The 13,698-nt window shown below is 38.8% G+C and overlaps 1 protein-coding gene across 1 annotated transcript in view; it reads left to right on the top strand.

Annotated features, from left to right (window-relative positions):
• Window positions 1–694: 694 nt before the first annotated feature.
• The window catches only part of SLAMF6 (SLAM family member 6), a 30,633-nt gene continuing 17,629 nt past the window's right edge, over window positions 695–13,698 (top strand). The window contains exon 1 of the mRNA XM_068538310.1: window positions 695–800. Coding sequence (XP_068394411.1) covers window positions 695–800 — 106 coding nt within the window. The remainder of the gene's footprint in view (window positions 801–13,698) is intronic.

Below are 13,698 nucleotides of genomic sequence, written 5' to 3'. Positions count from 1 at the left end.
AGCAACCTAAATGTCCATCGACGGATGAATGGATAATGAAGATGTGATACATATATACAATGGACTATTACTCAGCCATAAAAAGGAACGAAATTTGGTGATTTGTAGAGACGTGGATGGATCTAGAGACTGTCATACAGAGTGAAGTAAGTTAGAAAGAGAAGAATAAATATCGTATATTAACGCATATATGTGGAACCTAGAAAAATGGTACAGATGAACCGGTTTGCAGGGCAGAAATAGAGGCACAGATGTAGAGAACAAACATATGGACACCAAGGGGAGAAAGTGACAGGGGGGTGGGGGTGGGGGTGTGATTAATTGGGAGATTGGGATTGACATATATACACTAATATGTGTAAAATGAATAACTAATAAGAACCTGCTGTATAAAAAAAATAAATTAAATAAATTTCAAAAATTCAAAAAAAAAGAACCCAGTAAATTTTAGGTTGCATAACCACAACACGTAATTTAGGTTGTTTTACTACCATAAAAAATAGAAAGAGAAAAGGATATAGATAGTGAAAATTCCAATTCACAACACACACAAGATTTTTGCACTTTGCTCAGAAAAGAAGTAAATAGAGTAATAAAATAAAACTGGGACTCTTTGTATGTGGGAAGGAGGCCTTGCCACGCCTCTGAGAGGAAGAGAGCAATTTCGGTAGAAGCACTTTCAGTTTGTGAGAGAATGCCAAGAACATTGACTGCCTTGAGGTCTCCAGCACCATTCTCCACTGCTAAGAGCATGATCTGGCTGTTCCAGTTTCTCACGCTTGTCTTCTGCCTTGGCCCAGGTAAATGCTGAAGTGAACCCATGTAGTCATGAGTCACTCCTGGTTTTGTGCAGCTTGCTCAATCTAAATCACCTATTTATAGGTGTCTGTCTCTCTGCCAAGGGATCCGGTGGGGCTCACAGTGGTGCCTGATGAACTGCCATTGCCTCTCAACCTAAAAGCTTATGGCCTGAGATGGTTCAGAGTTAACAGCTTCAACTGTGTTTTCATTTAAGTGAATTATCTGCTGGGGCATGGGAAATGTGTTTTTATGAGACAAGGCTGTTTGGGGTTTATGACCAGCATGTTGTGGAATAAAGAGACCTAAAGTTAAGAAAAGAAGCCTTCTTACCAAATTAGCTACTATCTTACTGTGGTATCACAGGTAGGTTACATGTTCTTCCTGAGCCTCACGATCTTCATTGGAAATATTGAAACTCTATGGTTCAGCTTAGCCGAAATTTCTGAACCCAACTAAAACACGAGAAATAGTCCTCTCAGTTTTTGCTTACTGTGATAAAAAGCGTTCTCCAGCTTTCCTTTCCTTTGATGCAAGTCAGGAGCTATCTAGTCCAGCAGTACCTAATTTGGCAGACGGAAAGGAATTCTCTGATCCTGCCTGCTTCTCATTCCCTGCTGTCCATTCCGTGGAAAGCATGAAGGTTCATGTCAGGTTTGGAGAACCACAAGTGGTCAACTGGGGCCAAAGCATAGGATGGGGCAGAAGACGAAACAGGAAAGCTAGCCCAGAACTAGCCCAGGGTAGCAGATAAAAATAGTTAATATTCACTGAGGGTTCATACTGTTCCAGGAACTGGGTCAAATGCTGTACATACATCATATACAAAAGCCTTATGACAGTTCTATGAATCTATACTATTATTACACCCTTTTTAAATAACTTGCCCAAATCTCATTAGCCAGTAGGTGGCAAGCTCTTGCAATATTTTTGAGGAACAGTGACAGCTGAATAAACACGGTAGCAGCACAAGAGAAAGAAGGACAGAAGCAAAAATCACCATAGAGGTAGAATTAACTAGATTAACTGGCAATGGGAATTAGGGGGGAAGAGACTTCACTGTCATCCAATAAATATTCATTGAGCACCTACTGGATGTCTGGCACTGTTCTAGTTCCTGGGGATACACCATAAACAAAGGAGGCAAAAATTCCTGCTCTCGTGGAGTTAACTTTTTAACAGGGGAGACAAACTATAAACAAGATAAATAAGTGAAATAGTATATTTGATAGTGATAAATGATAAGAATGAAATAAATCAAGCAGGGAAAGGTGATATGAAATATTGGGGGGGGGGGTGAAATTTCAGAGTAGCCAAAGAAGCTTACAAAGTTGCGGGGATGAGGGAGCAGGCATGAAGAGAAGGTGATTTCAATTTTGGAGCTACTAATTTTAAGATGTTAGTGTGATATCCATGAGAAGATTTCCTGAAAGCAGCCGGAAATTTAGGACTGGAGGTAGAGCTGAGGCTGGAAGCTTAGAAGTCACAGCATAGAAGTAATAAATGAAGTTAAGGAGAAAAGTGTAAGGAGGACAGAAACTTGGGAAATATGTATAAGATGCAGAAAGAGGGAGAATTCACTTACACATTCAAGAGCCACTCCCCAGAGTAGGAGCAGAGACCCATGTCTTTGCCTCCTTGCAAAATTGAACCCATCTCTAGAATTAAATATTCTGAATGTCCTCAGGTTAAAATTTCCCTGCTTCTCCTCATTCCCATCTATACTTCTCATAAGGGCCCTATGAAATATACACTATCCTCACTTTAAGGAAGAGGAAAGAAGGCATACAACACTTAACTAACTTGCTTAATGTCACACTGTTATGGGGGAAGTGGGGATGGTGCAGAAAAGAAACATACTTGAATGTGTTTTGCAGGTGTTCTGAGGCCCAGGAGGAAAGCAGTGATTGCCAGGGTTAGAAATCAGGGAGCCTGGCTCCAGAGTCTGTGTTCATAACCACTTTACTCTGCTAGTTAGTTTATACACAGTTATATATTCACATAAATGTATATATAATTATAAACTGTGATGCTAGGAAGAAAATAAGCAGGGTACTGATGCCGAAAACTTGGCTTCTGTACACTGGTGCTGAATTGAATCTCAGAGACAGAGTTTTGGGTGAAATTGAAAAGTATAGCTTTATTGCTTTGCCAGACAAGGGAGACACAGCGGGCTCCTGTCCTCAAAATCTGTGTGTCCCAACCTGGGAGAATTTGGTGAGGAGTTTTATAGCAACGGTTCAAGGTTGGGGTTGCTGACAAGATTAGGGTGTGTGCAGGACCTGCACTCCTTTAATTTGGTCTCAGGTAATCTGATGAGTTTCTATGGTTCCTTTAATCTGGCCTCAGGTGGTCTTCTTGAAGAGTTCTCTGGTTCCTTTAATCTGGAATGAAGAATGCTGATATCTTCCATTTGTTGGGTTTTAGTTCTGTAGAGCAGCTCAAAGATATTGTTGTGTATCCCTTGAGGCAGAACCAGGACCCTGCCCCAAGGCTGCACTATTGTTTCTTGGCTGCTCCTCTCTCGTCTCTGCATCCCCTCTCTTCCCTGATTAGCAACTGTTCTAATCTGCCCTTCGGAACTCAGGGAAGGTCATGGAGGCTGGAGTCTATTCCCTACAAACAAGAAATGGGGAACATAAAGCCTTCCATGCCCAGGAGTCCCCACAGTGTCCTTCTTGGTTTCAGTACCATTGGAGAGAAAAACAAGAGGATCTGCTTTGGATGAGGTGATGTGGAATGGATTTTCTGGAAAAGTAGCATCTCCTCTGATATTTAAAGAGTATGAGGAATCAAACGGGGAGGAGTCTAATGAAGAAGCATTCAAAGCAGTGGGAATTACATGTGCAAAGGCCCTGGTGCAGGGAAGAGTTTGGAGTGATTAAGGAAGGGGAAAAAACCACTGTGACAAGAGTATGGCACAAATAAAATCAATCTTGAAAACAAGCATGAAGGAAGATGACTCATGCCAGCCTACATTCTTTCAAGGGGCTGGACACCATAACTTTTTCCTTCGAAGAAATGTATCTGAAAAGATAAACCATGCTAAGAAATAATCCCCAACTGGTATAACTGAAATCAGACATTATCATGCCCTGGAGAAAATGAATCTCATTTGCTTCTCCGTTTTATTCTTTATAGGTGGGAACTTACTTATCAAATGTTAATATGAATACAAAGTATTAGGGAATCTTATTATAATGCTGATTCTGGAATGGAGACTAAGATTCTGCATTTATAACAAGCTCCCAGGCAACCCCAATCCTGCTTCATGAACCATACTCATGAGACTTTAGTCACAGTGGAGTTGGAGGGATGGAGAAATAAGAACAAATTCTTCAAGTGTGTTTGCAAGAAGCAGATACATGTATTCTGATGCTGAAGAGAGAACAGTAGTAGGAAATATATGTACAGCCAATACACATGGGCCAACCAAATGATTCTGACGTTTTGAGTCAAAAACTTACAGGCTCTTCTGCTAAAAGATTGTAATCCAATGACTCCCCTTCCCCTGAGGAGCATTATCTACTTCTTACTAACCATCCACACCTTCAAATGTTTATTGTTGCTCACCATAGGCAGAGAGTTGTTTATATTTTGTCACTATCCTCAAGGACAACTGTGTCTTTCCACCTCTCAGAATCTGTGGTCTGTGCCCACTGGACTGCCAGCCTTCCACACCTCCCAGTTTTCAGCCTCCCACTACAGATCTAGCCTCAGTTGTGTCTCCGTGTGCACACAAAATTTTTGTCTTTCTTTTTTTTCATTAAGGTGAAATTCACAAAACAAAATAATAATATTAAAATGTACAATTCAGTGACATTTAGTAAATTCACAATGTTGGGCAACCACCACTTCTATTGCTCCAAAACACTTAGTCACCCCAAAAGGAAACCTTGTACCCATTAAACAATCAGTTCTCATTTCTCCTTCCCCCTATCCCTCTTCAAACACCAATCCACTTTCTGGCTCAATGGGTTTACCTATTCTGAATATTTCATATAAATGAAATCATGCAACATGTGACTTTTTATGTCTGACTTCTTTCACTTAGTACAATGTTTTCAATGTTTATTCATATTGTATCGTGTATCAGTACTTTATTCCTTTTTATTGCTGAATAAGATTCCATTGTATGTGTGTACCATATTTATTTATCCACTCATCTACTGATGGACATTTGTGTTGTTTCCACCTTTTGGCTTTTGCAAATAGTTCTATTATGAAGACTTTTGTACAAGTATTGTTTTCAATTTTTCTGGGTATATACCCAGGAATGAAATTGGTGGATCATATGGTAATGTTGTACTTAATTTTTTGAGGGATCACTAAATAGTTTTTTCCACAGTGGCTGTACCAGTTTACAATCCCACCAGCAATGTATAAGCGTTCTAATTTCTCCACATCCTTACCAAAACTTATTTTCCAATTATTTACTATTATTATTGTTGTTATTATTATTAATCACCATCTTAGTACATGTAAAGTCTCTTGTGGTTTTGATTTGCATTTCCCTAACAACAAATGATATTGAGCATCTTTTCATGTGCTTATTGGCTGTTTGTATATTTTCTTTGGAGAAATGTCTATTCAAGTCCTTTGTCCCTTTTTGATTAGATTATTTGTCTTTTTTTTTTTTTTGAGCTATAAGAGCTCTTTAACTACTTTGAATACTAGACCCTTATCAGATATATGATTTATAAATATTTTCTCCTATTCTGTAAGTTTTCTTTTCATTACCTGATAATGTCCTTTGATGCACAAAAGTTTTTAATTTTGATGAAGTCTAATTTATCTATTTTTTCTTCTCCTGCTCACACTTTTGTTGTCATATCTAAGAATTCATTGCCAAATCCAAGATCATGTAAATTTACCCCTATGTTTTCTTCTAAGAGTTTCATAATTTTTTGCTTTCATATTTAGGTCATTGAAACATTTTGAGTTGATTTTTGTATAGGTGTGAGGTAGGTGTTCAACTTCATTCTTTTGTTTATAGACATCTGGTTGTCCCAGTACTATTTGTTGAAGCAACCATTCTTTCCCCATTGAACAATCTTGGCATTCTTGTCAAAAATTAGTTGTCCATAAATGTATGGGTTTATTTATGGACTCTCAATTCAATTCCATATAGACATCTATATGTCTATCCTGATACCAGCAATACACTGGCATGTGATTAACATAGCTGTGGAAATTTTTAAATTGGGAAGTGCGAGTTCTCCAATTTGTTTTTATTTTTCAATATAGTTTTGGTTAGTTGGGGTCCCTTACAATTCCATATGAATTTGAAGAATGGCTTTTCTATTTATGAAAAAAAAGTCACAAAAGTCATTGGAATTTTGATAGAGATTGAATTGAATCTGTAACTTGCTTTGGGTAGTATTGCCAAATACATAATCTTAAGTCCTACAATCCAGGAACATAGGATGTCTTTCCATTTATTTAGGTATCCTTTAATTTCTTTCAAAATGTTTCATAGTTTTCAGTGTGTAAGTATTGAATCTCCTTGGCTAAATTATTCATAGATATTTAATTATTTTGGATGCTATTATATATGGAATTGTTCTCCTAATTTCCTTTTCAGATTGTTCATTGCTAGTGTTTAAAAATACAATGTGTATTTGTAAAATACAAATTAAAAATATACAATTGTAAAAATACGTGTTGTAATTGTAAATTTTTGTAAATTGATCTTCTATGCTACAACTTTGCTTAATTCATTTATTAGTTCTGATAGTTTTTTTGTGGATTCTTTTTTTTTTTTTTTTTTTTTTTTTTTTACTTTTTATTTTATATTGGAGTATAGCCGATTAACAGTGTTGTGATAGGTTCAGGTGCACAGCAAAGGGACTCAGTCAGCCATACATATACATGTAACCATTCTCACCCAAACTCCCCTCCCATCCAGGCTGCCACATAACATTGAGCAGAGTTCCCTGTGTAATACAGTAGGTCCTTGTTGGTTATCCATTTTAAATATAGCAGTGTGAACATGTCAATCCCAAACTCCCTGACTATCCCTTCCCCCGATCCTTCCCCCCTGTAACCATAAGTTCATTCTCTAAGTCTGTGAGTCTGTTTCTGTTTTGTAAATAAGTTCATTTGTATCGTTTCTTTTTAGATTCTGCATATAAGGGATATCATACAATATTTTTCTTCCTCTGTGTGACTTATTTCACTCCATATGACAATCTCTAGGTCCATCCATTTTGCTGCAAATGGCATTATTTCATTCTTTTTAATGGCTGAGTAATATTCCATCGTATATATATATATACCACATCTTCTTTATCCATTGCTCTGTTGATGGACATTTAGGTTGCTTCCATGTCTTAGCTATTGTAAACAGTGCTGCAATGAACATTGGGGTGCATGTATCCTTTCAGACCATGTTTTTCTCTGGATATATGCCCAGGAGTGGGATTGCAGAGTCATATGGTAGCTGTATTTTTAGTTTTTTAAGGAACTTCCATACTGTTCTCCACAGTGGCTGTACCAGTTTACATTCCCACCAACAGTGTAAGAGGGTCCCCTTCTCTACACACCCTCTCCAGCATTTATTGTTTGTGGATTTTTTGATGATAGCCATTTTGACTGGTGTGAGGTGATATCTCATTGTAGTTTTGATTTGCATTTCTCTAATAATTAGCGATGTTGAGCATCTTTTCATGTGCCTGTTGGCCATCTGTATGTCTTCTTTGGAGAAATGTCTATTTAAGTCTTCTGCCCATTTTTTAAATTGTGTTGTTTGTTTTGATGATATTAAGCCTCATGTGCTGTTTGTAAATTTTGGAGACTAACCCCTTGTTGGTCACATCATTTGTAAATATTTTCTCCCAATCTGTGGGTTGTCTTTTCGTTTTGTTTATGGTTCCCTTTGCTGTGCAAAATCTTTTAAGTTTAATTAGGTCCCATTCATTTATTTTTGTTTTTATTTCTATTATTCTGAGAGACAGATCAAAAAAGATATTGCTGCAATTTATGTCAGAGAGCGTTCTGCCTATGTTTTCCTCTAGGAATTTTATAGTTTAGGTCTTTAATCCATTTTGAGTTTATTTTTGTGTATGGTGTTAAAGAATGATCTGATTTCATTTTTGCACATGTAGCTGTCCAGTTTTCCCAGCACCATTTGTTGAAGAGACCGTCTTTCCACCATTGTGTAGTCTTGCCTCCTTTGTCATAGATTAATTGACCATAGGTGTGTGGGTTTATTTCTGGGCTTTCCATCCTGTTCCATTGATACATATTTCTATTTTTGTGCCAGTACCATACTCTTTTGATGACTGTAGCTTTGTAGTATAGTCTGAAGTCAGGGAGCCTGATGCTTCCAGCTCCGTTTTTCTTTCTCAAGATTGTTTTGGATATTTGAGGTCTTTTGTGTTTCCATACAAATTAAGATTTTCTTTGTTCCAGTTCTGTGAAACATGCCATTGGTAACTTGATAAGAATTGCATTGAATCTGTAGATAGCCTTGGGTAGTATTGTCATTTTAACAGTACTGATTCTTCCAATTCAAGAACATGGTATATCTTTCCACCTGTTTGTGTCATCTTCGATTTCTTTCATCAGTATCTTACAGTTTTCAAAGTACAGGTCTTTTCTCTCCTTAGGTAAGTATATTCCTAGGTATTTTATTCTTTTTCATGTGGTGGTAAATGGGATTGTTTCTTAAGTTTCTCTCTCTGAATTTCATTGTTAGTATATAGAAATGCAACAGGTTTCTGTGTATTAATTTTACATTGTGCAAGTTTACAGAATTCACTGATTATCTCTAGTAGTTTTCTGGTAACATATTTACGATTCTCTATGTATAGTATCATGTCATCTGCAAACAGAGACAGTTTTACTTCTTCTTTGCCAATTTGGATTCGTTTTATTTCTTTTTCTTCTCTGATTGCCATGGCTAGGACTTCCAAAACTATGCTGAATGAAAGTGCTGAGAGTGGACATCCTTGTCTTTTTCCTGATCTTAGAGGAAATGCTTTCAGCTTTTCACCATTGAGTATGATGTTAGCTATAGTTTTGTCATATATGGCCTTTATTATGTTGCGGTATGTTCCCTCTTTGCCTACTTTCTGGGGAGTTTTTATCATAAATGGGTGTTGAATTTTGTCAAAAGATTTTTCTGCATCTATTGAGATGATCACATGGTTTTTTTTCTTCAATTTGTTGATGTGGTGTATCACACTGGTTGATTTGAGGATATTGAAAAATCCTTGCATTCCTGGGATAAATCCCACTTGATCGTGGTGTATGATCCTTTTAATGTACTGTTGGATTCAGATTGCTAGTATTTTATTGAGGAGTTTTGAGTCTATGCTCATCAGTGATATTGGCCTGTAATTTTCCTTTTTTGTGGTATCTTTGTCTCGTGTCAGGGTGATGGTGGCCTCATAGAATGAGTTTGGGAATTTTCCTTCCTCTGCAATTTTTCGGAACAGTTTCAAAAGGATAAGTGTGAGCTCCTCCCTCAATGTTTGATAGAATTCGCCTGTGAAGCCATCAGGTCCTGGACTTTGTTTTTTGGGAGTTTTTTAATCACAGTTTCCATTTCAGTACTTGTGATTGGTCTGTTCATATTTTCTATTTCTTCCTGGTTCATTCTTGGGTGACTCTACCTTTCTAAGAATTTGTCCGTTTCTTCCAGGTTGTCCATTTTATTGGCATACAGTTGCTTGTAGTAGTCTCTCATGATCCTTTGTATTTCTGTGGTGTCATTTGTAACTCCTCCTTTTTCATTTCCAATATTATTGATTTGAATCCTCTCCCTTTTCTTCTTGATGAGCCTGGCTAAACGTTTATCAATTTTGTTTACCTTTTCAAAGAACCAGCTTTTAGTTTCATTGATCTTTGCTACTGTTTTCCTTGTCTCTATTTGATTTATTTATGCTCTGATCTTTATGATTTCTTTCCTCCTAGTAACTTTGGGGGGTTTTTTTGTTGTTATTCTTCTTCTTTCTCTAGTAACTTTAAGTGTAAGGTTAGGTTGTTCATTTGAGATTTTTATTGCTTCCTGAGGTAAGATTGTATTGCTATAAACTTCCCTCTTAGAACTGCTTTAGAGGCATCCCATAGGTTTTGAATCATTGTGCTTTCATTTTCATTTGTCTTTAGGTATTTTTTAATTTCCTTTTTATTTCTTTAATGATCCATTGGTTCTTTAGTAGCATATTTTTTAGCCTCCACATGTTTGTGTTTTTTATAGTTTTTTTCCTGTGGTTTATTTTTAATCTCATAACGTTGTGATCAGAAAAGATGCTTGATATGATTTCAATTTTCTTAAATTTACTGAGGCTTGCCTTGTGGCCCAGCATGTGGTCAATTCTGGAGAATGTTCCATGTACACTTGAGAAGAAGATGTATTCTGCTGCTTTTGGATGGAATGCTCTATAAATATAAATTAAGTCCATTTGTTCTAATGTGTCATTTAAGGCCTGTATTTCCTTATTGATTTTCTGTCCAGATGACCTGTCCATTAATGAAAGTGGGGTGTTAAAGTCCCCCATTACTATCGTGTTACTGCTGATTTCTCCCTTTATGGCTGTTAGTACTTGCCTTATATATTGAGGTGCTCCTATGTTGGGTGCATATATATTTACAATTGTTATATCTTCTTCTTGGACTGATCCCTTGATCATTATGTAGTGTCCTTCTTTATCTCTTATAACAGTCTTTATTTTAAAGTCTATTTTGTCTGATATGAGTATTGCTACTCCAGCTTTATTTTGGTTTCCATTTGCATGGAAGACCTTCTTCCATCCCCTCACTTTCAGTCTGTATGTGTCCCTAGGTCTGAGGTGGGTCCCTTGTAGACAGCATATATACAAGTCTTGTTTTTTTATCCACTCAACCAGTCTATGTCTTGTGGTTGGCACATTTAATCCATTTACATTTAAGATAATTATCAATATATGCATTCGTATTGCCATTTTCTTAGTTGTTTTGGGTTTGTTTTTGTTGGTCTTTTTTCTTCCCTTCCTCTTTTGTTCTTTTCTCTTGTGACTTGATGACTGTCTTCAGTGTTGTGTTTGGGTTGCTTTTTCTTTTGTGTGTGAGTATCTGTTGCAGTTTTTGGGTTTGCTGTTCCCATGAGGTTTTGATATATCAGTCTATATATGTGCAAGGTTTTTTTTGTGGTTGTTGTTTTTTGTTTGTTTGTTGTTGTTTTTTTAAGTTGCTAGTCTCTTTCCTGCCTAGAGGAGTTTCTTTAACATTTGTTGCAAGGCTGGTCTGGTGGTGCTGAATTCTCTTAGCTTTTGCTTGTCTGTAAAGGTTTTGACTTCTCCTTCAAATCTGAATGAGAGTCTTGCTGGGTAGAGTATTCTTGGTTGTAGATTCTTCCCTTCCATCATTTTAAATATATCATGCCTGAGAGACCTTCAAGATGGTGGAGGAGTAAGACGTGGAGATCACCTTCCTCCCCACAAATACATCAGAAATACATCTACACGTGGAACAACTCCTACAGAACACCTACTGAATGCTGGCAGAAGACCTAAGACTTCCCAAAAGGCAAGAAACTCCCCACATACCTGGGTAGGGCAAAAGAAAAAAGAAAAAAACAGAGATAAAAGAATAGGGAAGGGACCTGCACCTCTGGGAGGGAGCTGTGAGGGAGGAAAAGTTTCCACACACTAGGAAGCTCCTTCACTGGTGGAGATGGGGGATGGGCGGGGGGGGAAGCTTCAGAGCCATGGAGGAGAGTGCAGCAACAGGGGTGCAGAGGGCAAAGTGGAGAGATTCCCACACAGAGAATCGGTGCCGACCAGCACTCACCAGCCTGAGAGGCTTGTCTGCTCGCCAGCCGGGGTAGGTGGGGGCTGGGATCTGAGGCTTGGGCTTTGGAGGTCAGGTCCCAGGGAGAGGACTGGAGTTGGCTGCATGAACACAGTCTGAAGGGGGCTAGTGCTCCACAGCTCGTGGGGAAGGAGTCCGGGAAAAAGTCTGGACCTGACTAAGAGGCAAGAGACCATTGTTTAGGGGTGCATGAGGAGAGGGGATTCACAGCACCGCCTGAGCTCCAGAGACAGGTGCGAGCTATCAACACAGACACCAGAGACGGGCATGAGATGCTAAGGCTGCTGCTGCAGCCACCAAGAAGCCTGTGTGCAAGCAGGTCACTATCCGCACCTCCCCTCCTGGGCGTCTGTGCAGCCCGCCACGACCAGGGTCCCGTGATCCAGGGACAACTTCCCCAGGAGAACACACGGCACGCCTCAGGCTGTTGCAATGTCACCCCAGCCTCTGCCGCCGCAGGCTCACCTGGCATTCCGTACCCCTCCCTCCCCCCAGCCTGGGTGAGCCAGAGCCCCCTAATCAGCTGCTACTGTAACCCCATCCTGTCTGAGCAAAGAACAGACGCCCTCAGGTGACCTACACTCAGAGGCGGGGCAAAATCCAAAGCTGAACCCCAGGAGCTGTGCAAACAAAGAAGAGAAAGGGAAATTTCTCCCAGCAGCCTCAGGAGCAGTGGATTATATCTCCACAGTCAACTTGATGTACCCTGCATCTGTAGAATACCTGAATAGACAACAAATCATCCCAAAATTGAGGCGGTGGATTTTGGGAGCAACTGTAGACTTGGGGTTTGCTTTCTGCATCTAATTTGTTCCTGGCTTTGTGTTTATCTTAGTTTAGTATTTAGAGTTTATTAGCATTGGAAGATTTGTTTATTGATTTGGTTGCTCTCTTCCTCCTTTTATATATAGATAGATAGATAGATGATAGATAGATAGATAGATAGATTTTTTTCCTTTTTCTCTTTTTGTGAATGTGTATGTGTATGCTTCTTTGTGTGACTTCGTCTGTATAGTTTTGCTTTTACCATTTGTCCTAGGGTTCTGTCTGTCCGTTTTTTTGTTGTTGTTGTTTTTTTAGTATAATTTTTAGCACTTGTTATCACTGGTGGATTTGTTTTTTGGTTTGGTTGCTCTCTTCTTTGTTTCTTTTTTTTTTCTTTTTTTATTGTTTTTTTAATTTTAATAATTATTTTTAATAACTTGTATTTTATTATTTTTTTTCTTTCTTTCTTGTTTTTTGCCCTTTTCTTCTGAGCTGTGTGGCTGGCAGGGTCTTGGTGCTCCGGCTGTGTGTTAGGCCTGTGCCTCTGAGGTGGGAGAGCTGAGTTCAGGACATTGGTCCAACGGAGACCTCCCAGCTCCACGTAATATCAAACAGCAAAAGCTCTCCCAGAGATCTCCATCTCAACACTAAGACCCAGCTCCACTCAACGACCAGCAAGCTACAGTGCTGGACACCCTATGCCAAACAACTAGCAAGACAGGAACACAACCCCACCCATTAGCAGAGAGGCTGCCTAAAATCATAATAAGGCCACAGACATCCCAAAACACACCACCGGACGTGATCGTGACCACCAGAAAGACAAGATCCAGCCTCATCCACCAGAACACAGGCACTAGTCCCCTCCACCAGGAAGCCTACACAACCCACTGAACCAACCTTAGCCACTGGACCACTGGGGGCAGACACCAAAAACAACGGGAACTACGAACTTGCAGCCTGTGAAAAGGAGACCCCAAACACAGTAAGTGAAGCAAAATGAGAAGACAGAGAAATACACAGCAGATGAAGGAGCAAGGTAAAAACCACCAAACCAAACAAATGAAGAGGAAATAGGAAGTCTACCTGAAAAAGAATTCAGAATAATGATAGTTCTTCTGCCTCAGTTATTCTGCTATTGATTCCTTCCAGTATAGTTTACACTTCAGTTGTTGTATTGTTCATCTCTGTTTGTTCCTTAGTTCTTCTTGGTCTTTGTTAAACATTTCTTGCATCTTCTCAATCTTTGCCTCCATTCTTTTTCCAAGATCCTTGATCATCTTCACTATCATTATTCTGAATTCTTTTTCTGGGAGGTTGCCTAGCTCCACTTCATTT

Source organism: Eschrichtius robustus, chromosome 3 (assembly GCF_028021215.1).
Source record: "Eschrichtius robustus isolate mEscRob2 chromosome 3, mEscRob2.pri, whole genome shotgun sequence".
NCBI lineage: Eukaryota > Metazoa > Chordata > Mammalia > Artiodactyla > Eschrichtiidae > Eschrichtius > Eschrichtius robustus.
This window is presented reverse-complemented; position numbering and strand designations above follow the sequence as displayed.